The sequence below is a fragment of the Lynx rufus genome, unplaced genomic scaffold, assembly GCF_022079265.1.
Source record: "Lynx rufus isolate CCGP_SWC_20201006 ecotype Redwood Valley unplaced genomic scaffold, mLynRuf1.p SCAF_15, whole genome shotgun sequence".
NCBI lineage: Eukaryota > Metazoa > Chordata > Mammalia > Carnivora > Felidae > Lynx > Lynx rufus.
Window position 1 is genome coordinate 30,533,491 of NW_025814829.1, and position 16,440 is coordinate 30,549,930.

The following is a 16,440-nucleotide window of genomic DNA, read 5'->3' on the forward strand; positions in this document are numbered from 1 at the left end:
TGCTGTATTACAATGAAATAAGCTAGAGAAAAGACATGCTAGTAAGAAAATCATAAGAAAAATACACAGTACTGTATTTGTCAAAAAAAAAATCCGCATATAAGCGGACCTGCACAGTTCAAACTCATATTGTTCAAACGTCAACTGTATACACCAAAATGCTAGTGGTAACTTTGGATAGCAGGATTTCAGGTAAATTTTTTTGGCTTATTTGTTTTGACATTAATTACTTACAAGACAGAAGGAGATGGCATGTGATATGAAGAGTTTGGCCTTGCTGTTCCCTCCCCCCTACATCCCTCAATCTGATGCTTAAATAATTGTAGAAAACAAGTACCTTTAGGAATAAGAGCCTGTAGGAGGACAGGAAGCACACTCTGGGAGTTCAGCTGAACACTGAGGGCCTCATTCAGCTGACCCCATGTCCTAGTAAACCCCCACCCCCTGCCCTTCCCTAGTTCCTCAAAATCCCACTTCACTGGAAATACTTTGCTGCAAACACCAGGGGCTGGTGGCATGAGCTAAAACCACTTTGGCTCCTCCACTCTGGTTTTCAGTTTCCAGGTCCAATGGCATGTCTGTTTCCACTCACGGGATATCCACTCTCCCCGGCTGCTAATACAGTCTCAGATCTCTATGCTTTCTTCAGGACATCACGTTCTGATGCAGAGAAGGGGGATGTCATTAGCAGAGTAGTCAAGATCAGGAAGCACACACCAACTTGTTCAAGTGGACAGGGCACACGTCCAGTCCCAACTCTCTGCCTCTGCTTCTGACCTCAAGCTGAAATGGAAATGTCCTGCCCCATCCTTTGAGATCTCTGATCCCCCTCAGTCCCTCCCTGCAGAACCTGACCATCACGAGGAAGTTTCTTCCAAAACTAATTTAAATCCTTATCTTCTAATTCCAGCTCACTTCTTACCATTTCCTCAGGCTTGGGGGCACCTGCATTTGTTTCGCACTATAGGATGAAGAGGTCTGCCCCAGGTGGCTGCACTGGCACCATTGCATACAGCTCCCCACAGGGGATTTCAACTTCATCGATCCCTAGGGTCTGGGAAGCACATCTCCAGTTGTGCCTGACTGCTGCCTTGCCACATTTACCTTTCCGTTTATTTGATCCCCTGTGCCCTCTCCCACTCTGGCCCCACCCAGCTGGCGTGGACTGTGCTGACTTTGGCATGGGTCTTCAAGTTTCTGTGGCTCCCTAAATCCCTGCCCCTCCATGGAGAGCAGCCAGACTAACCCAGAAGCACTGCCCCAGCCTTACTGCTCACAACACAGACATTCCTCCTCAGGACCCACTCAGAAGGTTCAGAGGGCCAGGGCTGATGCAGCAGAACACAGTACCAGACACATGGCATTCACTGGGATTTATAAACATGACTTACTCAAACCCATTCTGAGTCTTGCTTCTGACACTCAGGTCCCTGTGGAGGTCCCTATTCCCCTTCCAGAAATGGAAGTAACCTCTGTATTTTGATGGTAATTCACTATTTCTCCCCAGACGTTATTTCACTCAATTCTCATGACAATCCTCTGAGGCAGGCAAGACTGGTTTCATCTCCATTTTACCAAAGGGGAAGCTAAAACCCAAAGAGACTATGTGACTTGTTCAAGACCATATGTGCAATTGATAGTAGTAGGATTTGAAATCAGATCTTCCAATTCCTGGCCAGAATGAGGTAGTATGATAAGGGGGGAGCAGATAGGCTTGGGTTCAAATCCAGGCCACACCCATTACTGGATGTGTGATTCTGGCAAATTATTTAGTCCCCCTGAGACTCAGCCTCTGCATCTACAACATAAGAGGAATACCACCCCTTACAGAGTTCCTGAGAATTAAATGAGATAATGGACACCCATTTAATGCTAGCACCCCGCTGCTTCCCCCTCCCCCCACACAACCTGCCCAAGGCCTGTCAGAGCTTGGGATGGGTGAAAGCACCCTCACTCTTCTCCTGACTTAAAGGCCCTCCCTGACTATTCCACAAGCAGAGATCCAGATATAAATAAGACAAGCTTCCTGCAGCCACTTTTTTCTCAAGCCCGAAGCACACAGATTGCTCTCGTGAATAGGGCTTTCAGGAACCAGCCTCTTCCCCCATGGCCAGCCACCCCCAGTCACCAACAGCAAATCCAGTTTCAGACCAAGGCCACAACCACAAGTCAGCTGGGCCAGGGCAGGTCAATTCCCCCCTCCATGCCAACTCCAGCAATTGGTACTGGTTTCAAGATGTCTTCCCTACCATTTTCATACCGTTATTTAATTGGTAAATTAAAAGTGCTCCTTTACTTTCTTTCTAAGTGCTCTAGACCAGTTTTCTCTCCACTACCTGGGTCTATACCTGATATAACTGAGTTGGGAAACATCTCTCAGATGGCTCTCCTTTGAGGGGCGAGCCCACCTTTTCTGATCCAATCTCAGCAAGAACTTGGGGTGTCACTCTTGAGGGGCCCAGCGTAAGGACCGGATTTCCTTCTGACTTCCAGCTTAGAGAGGGAAGAAGAGGCTAAACTCACTTCTCTGTGACTTGGAGAGGCAGGAACTTAAGCCAGCAGCTGACACAGAAGACTGGCCAGCACACAGCAGTTGGTCCGGAGCAGAGGCACAGGCTCCAGAGTTACAAACAACATAACACTCCTTCCCACAACCAGCTTCCCACCTACGTCTGTCTTAAGTCAAGCTTTGGCTTCACGAGATTTTGTAAAATGCCAGTGATTAAATCTGGTTTTCAGTTAAGTAAAACAATTCTCATATCAGGTATTTTTTATTTAAGAAAACATATTTGTAGAATAAAAGCTTGCACTATATCATCTCTCATTTTTAAGCAGAGGTGATGGGTTGGGTAAGGGATTTTAATACCAAAAGAAAAACTTGCAAAGAACCCTCTATACCCATCCTACGGTCTATGTTAGGAGCCTGCTAACACTCAGTAGTTCTGTCCTGGGTTGGAGAGCTGTCCCTGGCCCAAGCACCTCTCTCCATAGCAAGAACCCTGAGTGAATGAAGAACAAGAGTTATTTGCTGACCCTGGGAGCTTTTGGAACAACCCCGTCAGTCCAATCATTTGTAGTTTAGCCAACTGCACCTGGGATCTTTTGGGATGTGAGTCGAGCTCCTTCGACCAATGGGAAAGAATAAACGGCCTCAAACATTATGGACATGCCCCAGCAGGAGAAATTACTACGCCTAAGTTTGGGCACCCCCTTCATAAACATTCTCTCTGATGCAGGAGCATTTGGATCTAGTGTATCCCCATGCCCAAATAGAAAACAGAACAACCAAAAACATCCACATAGGTCTGACAGAACCGGTCCGATGGTAGAAGAAGTCCTTTACCTTGAAAATGGTATTTTCCTCCTCTTGTTGGGGGCTATGCCGGGTGGCATGTTTCCAGGGAATCTGGAAGCGCTTGGAGTCCCTGTGTAGCCAGATGAGCCCAGGGTACAGGCCACTATCCACCTGGGCCACCAGCCAGGGCTTCAGCCGAACTCTGCGGGGGTGGAGGGCCATGATCTGGGTGGAGGGGTAAAGAGTAGAGAGCGCAGGAGAATTAGGCCAGCCTCTGGGAACTTTTCCCAGCCACTGTTCCCGTATGATAGAGCTACAGTTTCATTAGATTACAGCAAAGAAACTAAATATGGGAATACACTGTGCCAGGTAAGGAAGAAAAGAAAAGAGGTTAAAAGGTCCTTTTGATTCTTATTCCAAAGCCATTTATGCTTCATGTTCTAGCCAAATCAGACTTATCATGTAAGTGGATCACATTTCTTCTATTTAAATCCTGAAGCAGAAAAAGAAAAAAGATGATGTCATCCCTGCTGGAACACAGTCCTTCCTGAAGAACCAAGGGCTCTTGGAATTGCTCTTTTCTATCTCATCTCAGGAAAAGGAAGAAAAAAAAGGTATGGAAACAGCAAAGATACAGGGCAAGAATTTGAAGCACACTCTCTTTTTCAACAAGAGAACTAAAGGCGAGTGGGGAATATTTTAGGAAGAAATGACCCCATTGTGGTGAGAGAGAAGTAGACAAGGGGCAGGCCCTGGTTCCAACATCCTCACTTACAGAGATGAGCAGGCAGTGTCTCCACGGGGTTCTGAAGAGCTGGACCTCAGGTCAGCTTCCTTTTCTCTGGACCACCCAAAGACTCTGGAGCAAGAAAAAAGGGGTCTGAGTTGGTTATCAACAGGACAATCCAGTGGCTGGGAGAATACTAGGGAACATGGGAGACAAAGGCTCTGAGGACCCTTTCTTGCACCTGAGTCCAGAAAAGTCCAGGAGCCCTAGAATAATCGAATGCTACAGTTCCTAAACTTAGGCTGCTAACCACAATCATAAGACAGGCTCTGTTCTGCTCAGGCAGCCTCCTCCACCTGGGTCTGTTTGTCTCCACACGAAGGCTAGAGTGACCTCTTTGGTTGCAGGAGCTGGCCTGGGTAAAGTCTGCGATTGATTCTCATAAAAATACACGGGCACAGCAGATAACATTCGGCAGCAGCCAGCACTCACAGCAGGAAACAGAGGCCTGCCCAGATTGGGTGTCTTTAGGAAAGACTAGTCAGTCACTAGAGACCTGTTTGCTTGGGATGTTGTGTTTAGATTTTTTGGGTGTTCTCATCTTACTTTGTTTTTACATCAGGTGAAAAAGGGAGGCCTGCAAAATAGCGTTCACTCAACAAATATGTGTTCATCAGCTACTGTGTGTCCAGCACTATGTCCGTTAAAAAGCACATAGTTTTCCTCAGACTCCCTGAAGAAACCCACATTGGAAGTGCTCAAGCCCCACAGTGGCCTGAGGAAAGGAAGATAAATAAGTCACCTTCACACCCAGGAAGATCCCCACCTGGATCACAGTTCAGAAACCAAACCAGTTGAGTCAGCTGAAGGCTCCCACTCAGAGGAGCTTAGCTGAGGGGGTGGCCTCAGCCACCACTTCCTTCCCCAGCCAGACACCCAACAAACAGGGAAAACCCAAACCAACTCAGCTTCTGGCACTTTAAGAGCAAGGCAGGACCTGCTCTCACCTGAGCCTTCTGACCCAATTAACAAGTCCTGCAACTGAAACCTTCCCCCTGGGAGCACAGCTCACAGTGGGCAGGCAAGGTTGGCATGCAGTATTCAACTGTCCCCCGCCCCATCCCCATGTTGTTGGCCATGGTTTTGGAAGGGCAGCAAGTCAAGCCACCAAACCGTGGAGAACATTTACCTTATAAGGAGTAGAGAATGCATATTCTCCTAAGGGCAAGTTCTACCTTCTCCTCCTCAGTCCCAGGCTACTGGAAAGGGGATGGGGCAAGGAAAGGACGAACAGGGACATGGGCGACACGTTGGCCAACCCTGCAAGGAACTTTTGCAGTACCAGTAAATGCTGGGTCTATGCTTGTCAGACATGGGAAATCTCCGTTTGGATGGACTTTGAAGAAAAGGGCTTATCCTAGCTGATTGACAGCTCATCAAGAAAAAATTAAAGCAACGGAGCCAACATGGGGAACTGCACATAGTGATCCGGAAGGAGAAGCAGCCACCCATAGAGATGGACTGTTAAGATCTAGAGTCCTGGGTTCTCAACATTCTCTCAAGATGGCACCACACATGAGCAACCCCGCCCCAGCCTGCCTTCCTCCATGCCCCACCTCCCTCACTGCTAACCCTCTCCACCTTCTGGAAGTCAGCCAAGATCTCCCTTACCTGCCACCCAGTAACTAAGACTCTAAAAACTGGCAGAGAAGGAAAAGCTGGAAGCAACCAAAATAACAGAGGAAAATGGCTAATTCACAGGCTGCAATATTAAGCAGTCATTAACAACGGGACGTCTGAAGAATTTTTATTGGATCTGGGGAAATGTTTACAACATGAAGTTAAGGGAGAAAATACAGCATACAATATTGACTGTAGACTAGTATGTTCACCTTGTAAGTAACATGCACTTGGGTACTTAGGCACATACACACATAATTTAAAAAAGGAAAAGATAATACATCAATGTAACAAGATATTCACAATGGTTACCTGGTGATGGGATTATGAGTGAATTTTATACTTGCTCATATACTTGTGTATATGATTCACATTTTCCTACAATGACATGTTTCAATTTATGATAACAATAATAAAAAAGCTACAAGTAATATTTTTTCAACCAAAAAAAAAATATTAGCTTAGGAAGCTAAGACATTTCTTGGCCCCTGGAAGGTATAAAAGATGATGTTCTTCAGCTAATGAGAGCACGGTACCAACAATCCTTCATATCTACACTGACTTTACAAAGTTTATATACACTTTTATTTACCGTGTTTGATTTCATCCTCATGATCAGGAAGTGGCATGTATTATCATCCCCATTTTAAAAAAATTTTTTTTAACGTTTATTTATTTATTTTTTTATTAATTTTTTTTTCAACATTTATTTATTTTTGGGACAGAGAGAGACAGAGCATGAACGGGGGAGGGGCAGAGAGAGAGGGAGACACAGAATCGGAAACAGGCTCCAGGCTCTGAGCCATCAGCCCAGAGCCCGACGCGGGGCTCGAACTCACGGACCGCGAGATAGTGGCCTGGCTGAAGTCGGACGCTTAACCGACTGCGCCACCCAGGCGCCCCAACGTTTATTTATTTTTGAGACAGAGAGAGAGAGAGAGAGCATGAACAGGGGAGGGTCAGAGAAAGAGGGAGACACAGAATCCGAAACAGGCTCCAGGCTCTGAGCTGTCAGCACAGAGCCCGACGCGGGGCTCAAACCCACGGACCGCGAGATCATGACCTGAGCCGAAGCTGGAGGCTTAACTGACTGAGCCACCCAGGCGCCCCTCATCCCCATTTTATAGCTGGGTTAACTGAGACCCAGAAAAGTGCTTTATCTGGGGCCTGGACCCACCGCTCCTCATCAGAGTGTGCTGTACTGAATCTTGCCACTAACCCTGCCTTCCAAATCCCTCCCTTCTTCTACACACTAAGAGAGTAAACCAAAAACATTCACAAGATCCCAGCAGCACGAAGGGCCAAGGAAGTGGTTAGGGAGAAGACTGCATGACACCTGCCACCAAACACACCTAAATCAGAGTTCTCTTCCAAAACATTCTCAGCGCCCAAATCTCAATGCCCACAGAAACTTAGCCTAGCTGAAGTCAGCCCTAGTATCTCCAGCTGCCATCACAGTGAAATTCAAGGCCTGTGTCTCCAACCGGTATTTGACCAGCCAAAGAACAAAGATGCTAACCCATCCACTCCCCTCACGCTGGGCATCCAGCTGGGATACTTTCAACCTCCCTCAGGCAGTAATTCTCCTCTCTCACACCCCCATTCCAGGGAGCAGGCCCTCTATAAACACCCCCACTGCCACCTCTGCAGCCCTTGCCCAGACGAGTTTCCAAGGGCAGCACTACCTCAAAGTAGAGATTCGAGATTGGGCTGTCAATGGTTTGGCTCAGAGTGAAAAGCATTTGCCAGGGAGTCCTGTTTTTTTTCCTTCCCCTGCAGGGAACCGAACGCCATCTTCCCAGTTCCCCAGCCTTTCTTCCCTTTAGTTTAGCCCTGCTTAGAGGTAAATTCTGTGCCATAATTCCCATGCCCTTTCTCCCTGCTGGATTGAAGTTGGGGGCTGGTGAGATGGTGCTGCTGTTATGTGTTATGCACACATCTAACCTTAAACTACTCTCCTGGGTCAGCACCAACTCCTACTCAAGCGCCTTCTCCCTCTCCCTTCCCTGGCTTCCACTTTTGACATCCACCAGGAGAGCAGGGTCGGGACAGAGGTGACCCCTTCATTACAAAGCAGGCTCCCCGGAAAGAGTGGCACCCGGGGCCTCCTTTCCAGTTGGGCCTGGGAGACTTTCCCCAGTTTTCCACACCCACCCTCCATCCCCTTGGGCAAAGAGGGCCTCACCCCCAGAGCAACCACGCCCTGCACCACCCTCCCCAACACCAAGCTTGGCTACTTGGAAAGCCAGTGGTGTCTCCCAGGCCCAAGGCGAGGGGCCTGGCTGCACTAAACAAATTCAAAGAGAAAAAACAAACTGGCTAAAGCGCCTGGCCGCCCCCATCTCCATTTCCCCAAACCCCCACCAGGACCAAGGGCCCGCAGGCCTCGGAAATCCCCTTTGGGACACTGGGGCCGGCGGCCCAGCGAGCTGGGCCTCCACCGGAGGGGTGGAGGCGACGTAGCTCTATCCTCTGGTGGGTGGATAAGGGCCGAGAGCGGCACGCTCCAGTAGGGCAGGGAGGGAAAGGGAGTAGAGAGAAGTGTGGGGTCGGGAGGGGCCCCGTACTCCAGGGCTAGGACCGCCCAAAAGCTACCTAAAGCAGGGCGACAAGCATCCAGCCCCTGAGAGTCCCCCCCCCCAAACAAACAGATGTCCTCAAGCAAGGTTCCTAACCCCACAAACTCGGGGGCGGGTGTGTCCCCAGCCCCCTACCCCCAAAACTAGTGTTCAGAAGTTAGCGTCCTCACCTTTTCTCAATCCTGCTACAAGAAGCGGTCGTCCCCCGAACTAAGTCCCCAGCACTCCTTGACCGGTCAGCAAGCAATACCTGGGTTTGCGCAGGTAGACTCTTCGAGCTCCGCTCTCCGTCCCGCACCGGCCCTTACCTGCCGGGCCCAGGTGCGCGGAGCTCACGTCACCGCCTCGCCCTAGGACGCCGCAGCCCCCCTCCGCAGTCCGGCCACGCCTCCCAGGTGTGGCCACGCCCCCTCGCGTTCAGGATTGGCGGCTTACGGGAAATCTGATACTCTGTGTTCCTGGGCGGCCCCGCGCCGCCCAGCCCCTTCCCCACCTCGCTCTCTGGCTTCTAACTCTGGCTGAGAAAATTCCCAGACTCGAGGCTGGACCTTACGCCTCGGGGCTGGTGGTCTTGGGAACTGGGAGCGCCTGGGAGGTCAGATCTGAGTTGAGAGGGTGCCCCCCCTTTCCTCGTACCCCATGGTTCCACTGCGGTTTTGGAGATAGTTAACCACAAGCAAGGGTTTAGAGATTCTGGGCAGGCCCTTCTACCCGTGGGCCTGTGTAAGTGAGTGGGATAAGGGGAAGGGACTCAGGACACTTGATCCCATGGAGAAGAAGCTCGGTGGCTTTCAGGGCAGGGATTCTGCCTTTATTCTGCCTCTTACCCGAGTGACTCAGGGTAAGTTACTTGGCTTCTTGGTTTCACTTTTCTTGTCTTTTCAGTGAGAATAATATGTGAGAGACTGCCTTTTCCAGTCACTATCTGGTAATGATTAAAAGCGTGGCCTCAGGAGCTAACTTTTAGGATTCAAACTCCAACTTCATCAGTTACTACAGACTTGACAAAGGTTCTTAAGATCTCTGAGCCTCAGTTTCTTATCAGTACAATGCAGTAAACAAGAGTACCCACCTCAAATGAGTGCTGTGGGGGTTCAATAAATTGCTTCATATAAAGTATTTGGAACAGTATTTTGGTACTTATTGAGTGATGTATAAATACTTGAAATTTTGGTATAAAGATAAAAAGCATATAGACAGTGCCTCACAGAATAAGGTGACACCTTCTGTTATTACTTGAAACTCAAGGCCTGTATGTCCCCTATCAGATGTTTGATGAGAGTTCACTCTCCTGTCCCACTACAATGAACCCCAGTCCTTACAGAGTACATGCTTACAGTGAGCTGTGTACCAGTACATGAGACCCTGAAGCATGGAGCTGTCACAGGTAAGAAGGGATATACTTATGGGTACTTAGGTTTTGAAGTTTAAAGCAATGAGAGAGAGACCATAAAGGAGTGATATTATGGTTGAATTATGTCCCCTCACCCCCTAAATTCGGATGCTGAAGTCCTACAGCCTCCAGTACCTCAGAATGGGACCTTACTTGGACATAGAGTCTTTACAGAGGTGATCAAGTTAAAATGAGGTCATTAGGGTGGGCTCTAATCATATTTGACCCGTGTCCTTATAGAAAAGGGAAATTTGGACACAGAGGGAGAAGATGATGTGAAGAGACACAGGGAGAAGACAGCCATCTCCAAGCCAAGGAGAAAGGCCTGGAACAGACCCTTCCCTCAGAGCCCTGGGAAGCATCCAACCTTATGGATGCCTTGATTTGGGGCTTCCAGCCTACAGAACTGTGAGACAAGACATTTCTGTTAATTAAGCTACCCAGTCTGTGGTACTTAGTTCCAGTGGCCCTAGCAGACTAATACCGGTGTGTTGGAGAGCTCCGGGTTGGTAATCATGGGAACTTGATTCCCAATGCTTGGGGACATATCCAGCGAAGGCTGGGAGGGTAGCAAGTCCCCAAGCCTGACTCAGCCAGCCTCTGGCTCAGCCGCTGCCGGTGGCCACTCTTCCCTTCATGAGGGGAAGGACTATCTCATCAGCACAACCTGCTCTTTACTGCTGATGAGCTCACTGGACAAGCAGCATCTCCCATGTGGCCCAGGGCTTGGCTCTTGAGACCAAGCAAACAGTCCACTGCAGGTGTGTGTGAGGGATGAGGGGAAAGACCACCAGGAGAGCATCATTTGAGGGGAGCCAAAAGCCCAACACCATACAAGTATGAGCCCACACACAGGCATTCACTTATGTACTAGCAGAAATCCCTATAACTAAAGTGATTTCTTAAAGATTTTCTTTAGAAGACACATACTTTAGAATCAGAAAACTCAAGCTGGGAGGGACCTTCAAATCCTCTGGTCTCGGGCTATTACTGGCTTAGAGATGTTTGTTTGTTTGACCCACACGGTATCTTAAACACCAGGAGATTTCACATAAACATCTAGGTTTTCAGCATCTCTTGAAGACAGGCTCTAGACAGCCTGGCTCAGCAGTTCCATCCGACAACAGCTGCTCATTTAGATGGAATCCACATGTTAAAATCAGGACAACCCCACCCTACCGGATTCACTCATTTACTTTTAATTGTCTGACCCTGTAGGCATACGAGTTTATAACTTCTAGTCCAAATTCTCCCTTTTTATAGATGAGAAAACTGAGGTCCAAGGAGGTCAAGTGATTTGCTCTAGATCATGTAGCAAATTACACACAAAGTCAAGACTAGAACCCAAGCCCAGGGTCCCTTCCACTTGGACCCTGCTCAGCATCCCAACCAGAATCTATACTGACTGATGCTGCACTGGTTGTTAATTTATTATTTTTTAATTATGCATGTATCTATGCACTGTTGATACTATGGCAAACAAAGTCCCAACTCTCGTGTCCCTCTACTGAGGAATCAATGAAAGGGGATAAAGCAAGAGGAATTAAGGTAGAGATCAAGAGGAACTTCTGGGTCCTTTGAATGATGAGACCTGGCAATAGGCCACCCTGAAGTCTTCTTTGCTTGAGATACACCTCACTTGCTTGGTCTGGGGAATAAGAAAACCCAAAGGCTCTGGAGGAATCAGTTCTACGTTCTCAAAAGAGAACTCCTAAGATTCAGACATCCCCAGTGTGGCTTGGGCCTGTGATGTTTCCATTGCTTTGCCCTCCATCCCTGCTCAAGTAAGGCATTGCTGACTCATTTGTGAGTCTGAGTTTCAGGCTGTGAGATGTATGTTTCAACACAGAGGCATTGATTTATAGCTATAGGGAATCTGGGAATTCCTCTCTCCTGCTCCCAGGCAGCTCTTACTTGGTGAGGACTCTTTCACCACCCAGAGGCTTTAACCTCAACAATACCAAACATATGACAATAAAGCCATGTGACCCAAATCCCACTCTTCTCCGCTGAGCAGGGTGCGTAGCAACTGGGACTGCTCCCAGTGGTTCAGGACAGTGGAGAATTTAGTGTCCCTGGAGTCAGTAACAGCAATAGGCTGCGTTATTTGTCAGCGGGTCTGTTGAAGAGGGGGTGAGGACATCAAACTGAACAATACAATTCTGGTCTCTCTCAGAGGAATTCAGACCCCATCCAGCCTTCTGGAAGGCATTTTGGAGCCCATCAATTGGCATTTGGGGGAATTCAGACCCCATCCAGCCTTCTGGAAGGCATTTTGTAGCCCAAGTCCTACCCTGATTTATCTCTGGCTCCATCCAAGTGTTTCAAGGTACTGGGGCTACAGATGAACCTAACACATTGCCTAAACTGTAGCCTGAATTGTTGCCCCTTCCTCTGTCTCCTTATCCTGTATAGAGGGTCCCAGAATGTGATCCAAATTCGAGGCTTATTGAGATTTCTGTAGTGGAAGCTGCAGCAAAAATAATTTATAAATGAATCTCACTTTCTAGCCCAGGCAATCAAACAGATTTTGGTTTGAGATTTTAGGTGAATTCCCCACTAAAGTGTTCAGAATTATTAGTTTCTGACTCTCTTTTTATCCTTGAACTAAGCCAAGTGCTGGTAAGTGTCCTCAAAGGAATAGTTTTCTTTATTCCAAATTTGGATCTATGTGGGAAGAGGAGGAAAAACAAGGTCCAGTAAATCACTTAGAAGTAAGCTCTCTCCCTGAGGTCCTCCCATCATTCTTCCTCCCCTCCAGTGTCAGTCAGAGACTCCACTTCCACCCCTCCCCAGGCCCCCCCCCCAGGCAAAAGAAGGTTCCACTGGCCCTGCAGACATAAGAGCCACATAAGAAACTGCCATGAATGTGAAGATTCACAGTCCTGATCTTATTTTATTTTAAGCTTATTTATTTATTTATTTTTGAGAGAGAGAGAGAGAGAGAGAGAGAGAGAGACAGAGAACACATATGAGCAGGCAAGGGGCAGAGAGAGAGGGGAGACATAGAATCTGAAGCAGGCTCCAGGCTCTGAGCTGTCAGAGCAGAGCCCCACAGGGGGCTCAAATTCACAAACACACAAACTGGGAGATCATGACCTAAGCTGAAGTTGGATGCTTAACAGACTGAACCACCCAGGTGCCCCATCACAGTCCTGATTTTAAATACGCTGCCCTGTCAGGACAGAGCAGTGTCCCAATTCTGACTTCATGGGCAGTACTGAACAACATATCCCATGATGTTATGCTGTTGTAAAATGAGACTGTGGGCATGAAAGCTTTCTGAACTTGGTCAAGTGTGGATGGAAGGGATCATCACTGTGGTTATCTACTCTGTTTTCTCATGTAAATCAATCTCTGGCCTCAGCAGCTAGGGGACAGAGGGCAGCAAGGGGACTTGAGGGCAGCAAGGCACAGACCAGACAGGAGCTCTCGTGAGCCAGGAGTTCCTACCAGTGTCAGGCTCAAGGCTAAGCTACCTGAGCACTGGACATGTGTTGACTTCAGCAAAATGAGTTATCTGGGGATACAGAATCCTATGGGGGGGGGGGGGCAATGTGGTAAGAAATTGGACTTCTGTTCAATAAGACTGATTGACCAAATGTGTTTTATCTGTTTTCCCTCCCCACCCCCCCCCCCACCATTCTGGTACAACCACAAGGTTAAGAAGAGGACAAAAAGCATTGGGGAGGGGTAGGATAAGAAGGTATGAGAGATTTCAACAAAAATATTAGGAGATGAAATATTCTCTCAACAAAAATAAGGAGTGGGGAGGGCCAATGTTTTGGTTATAAAGCTTTCAGTACTATTTGACTTTTAAGGCAGATAAACATAATATTTAAGAATGATATTATCATCACATATTTTTAAAGACAAAAGAAAAAGCACGTGGGAGTCAGGGGACCGGACTATCAGACCTTTCTTTGGCATTCAGACCATTCTTTTGGCTTGTGGCTGTTGCTGTCTGAGCCTGAACCCCTTTGTGGGAAGGACCTGAGCAAATTCCACAAGCACCTTCTCGTCCAAACAATTCCTAGTTCTGTGGTCAAATTCTAGAGACAGCGCTGATGTCCTCAGAAAAACAACCTATGTTTGGGATGAATCAAAACTTGTCTCAAATTTCCCTTCTCTCAACTTCTAGTTGTATGAACGAGCTGGACCTCAGTTTATTCATCTCTTACATGAGGATACTACTTCACAGGATTGACAAGAAGATCAAATTAAATAAATAAAACAAGAATAAGTCTATGCAAATGTTATTTTTTTCCACCATCTTTAGGCGAGGATCTGGTGCGGTTCTGGGCACCAGGCATTCACTTCATAGAAACCTGGAAAATTCAGAAGCGAGTTACTATATGTTTATTCTTGGGGCAGGGAGGATATGAAGCCCTTCATTTCTGTTGATTGGATTAGGGGCAAGGTCCAAGTGTGGATCTCAGAGCCTAGTGAATAATTCCTTTGAGGAGAAGGGCAGACCAGGGAGGGTATAAATGAGAGGTTCTTTAACCAAGCAACAGCCCCACCTCACACCCCTCCACCCTCTCCAACCCCCCCCTCCAGTGTGGGAACTTTCTCTTAACACAGTCCACATACCCAGCCTCAACCTAGATCAGCCTCCTATCCAATAACTTGTGGTTTTGCAGAAAAGGTACGGATGATGTCCACAGGGATTTCCATGCTCTTGAGGGGCTCTGGACTGGCACACTAATTTCCACACTAATTTATCCACGTCACCTAAGGCTTTAGTTGTATAGCATTCAAAAAGCTCATTCGACCTGGTCACTGCCTGTAGAAACCTGCCGCCTGAACCCCACCTCAATTCCCACAGCCTGAACCCCAATTTGTCTGAGTTAAGCTGAGGCCTAAAAGGTGACTGGATGCCATGGGGGGTTAGCAGGAAGGGAGGAAGGGAAGATGTACATACCAATGTAAGAGTTAAGTGTTGATCTCATGTAACTCCTGGCCAGGAGAACCCCAGAGTCAAGAGCAAAGAAGGTTCAGGTCTTTCCTCACACAGACCCAGACCAGAGGCCTGAGGCCATCCCACACGAAAAACACAAGCATCATTCCCTCATTCATCATTCGGTAAATATTTACTGAACACCTACTATATGCCAGACAAATTCCCTGCCCTCATGAAACTTACCACCTCCTATTGTCATCTTCTATTGGTACTGAAGCCCTCTGTTTAAACTTTCACTTATGAGTCCTTCTGCTATTGTAACTACCTCCTATCCGCCAGCTTCCAGCCCCATTCTAATCTATCCTGCAGTCCTTTGTGAGCTCTGACCCCATTCACTTTCCTGCTCAAAAACATTGTGACTTCCCAAGGTTTATTGAATCAAAGCACTATTCACTCATCCAACACATGTTTATTGTGTATCTACTATGTGCCGGGCTCTGTTCTAGGTTCTGGGGGATACAGCAGTGAGCAGGACACATAAGAACTTCTGCTCTCATAGTACTTAGATTCCAGTGGGGAGAGACAGAAAATAACCAAGATAAATAAGTGAAGCAAGTAAAGCACATTGGTTGGTAATAAGTTCCAAGGAGAACAATAAGGCAACCGAGGTTAGGGAGGGGAGGGGGCAGGGAAGAAGTAAAATTTTAGATAGACTAACTAGGGAGAAGATGACATTTGAGTAGAGATCTAAGAAAGTGTTGGATGGAGCTGTGTAGATAGCAGAGGGAAGATGGTTCCTGAAAGAGGGGCGATCAAATGAAAAGATCCTGAGGTAAGCACGTACTTGCTCATTAAAGGAGGGTCAGGGAGGTCAGAATGAGGTTCAGTGGCTGGAACAGAGCAAGGAGTGAGGGGAAAGTGTTGGGATACAAGGTGTGAGAGGTAATGACTTTAGCTTTTACTCTAAGGCAGATAGGGAGCCACTAGGGGCTTTAGAGTAAGCGCAACAAGGTGTGACTTGTTTTGCAGCATCGCTCTGGCTGCTGTGTTTAAGACAGGAAGAATGGAGAAAAAGGCCAAGCAGGGAGTCTAATTGGAAGGCCCCTCTCTCACCCTAGCCTGCTTTTCCAACCACATCTCTTAACCATTTCACAACTCTACAGCCCTCATAGACTCTTCCCAGAGCACACGTTACAGCTGCTGGCCTACTATTCGCGAAATTACCACCACTTGGAATATCAATACGACAACAGGAACAATAGCTGTTACTTACTAAGCATCAATAACTCCAGTCAAATGTGGTTTTTGAAATATTATCAGATGTCACTCACAGACATTATTTCATTCCATGTTTATATTTTGTTCCTATTTATTGGGAAAGCTGAGGCTTTTTACAAATTGTCACCAACTGGGAAGGTCCCTGGGCCCAACTGTAAGATGTAAAACAAGTGCTGTCCCTCAGGTCTCAAATGGACCATTTCTATCTTTGAGGGTCTCCACGCCATGTGACTCTCTGGGTACTTCCTCACAGAAAGTCTGAACAAATGGGGAGAGTTATGTTTAAAATGACCCTGACAGGTCAATATCAATTTTCTGGATTGAAAAATAGAAGCCAAAAACATTTGGGCAGAGAAAATAACATTGCAAATGGTCAGAGGTACCATGTGGGAAGGTCAGGAGGTTTCAATTTGCCGGAGCTTTAGCATTTGTAGGGACGAATTAGGCAGGAAACAGACCTAAAAGGCCTTGAATGTCATATCCAAGAGCCAGGCTTTCACCTCTTTATAGTCCGGGAGGATGGAAAGGTTTTAACTAAACAAACAAATAAAAATATTCTTTAAGTTTGAGCAAGATAAGAGTGCC

General features: G+C 47.3%; 1 protein-coding gene across 1 annotated transcript in view; it reads right to left on the bottom strand.

The window, feature by feature from the left end:
• IRF6 (interferon regulatory factor 6) overlaps positions 1–16,440 on the bottom strand; it is a 37,721-nt gene that overhangs the window by 8,866 nt on the left and 12,415 nt on the right. The window contains exons 2-3 of the mRNA XM_047076790.1: positions 4,071–4,154; positions 3,344–3,520 (exon numbers count right to left, since the gene is read on the bottom strand). Of these exons, the coding sequence (XP_046932746.1) occupies positions 3,344–3,517 (174 nt within the window). The 5' untranslated portion in view covers positions 3,518–3,520; positions 4,071–4,154. The remainder of the gene's footprint in view (positions 1–3,343; positions 3,521–4,070; positions 4,155–16,440) is intronic.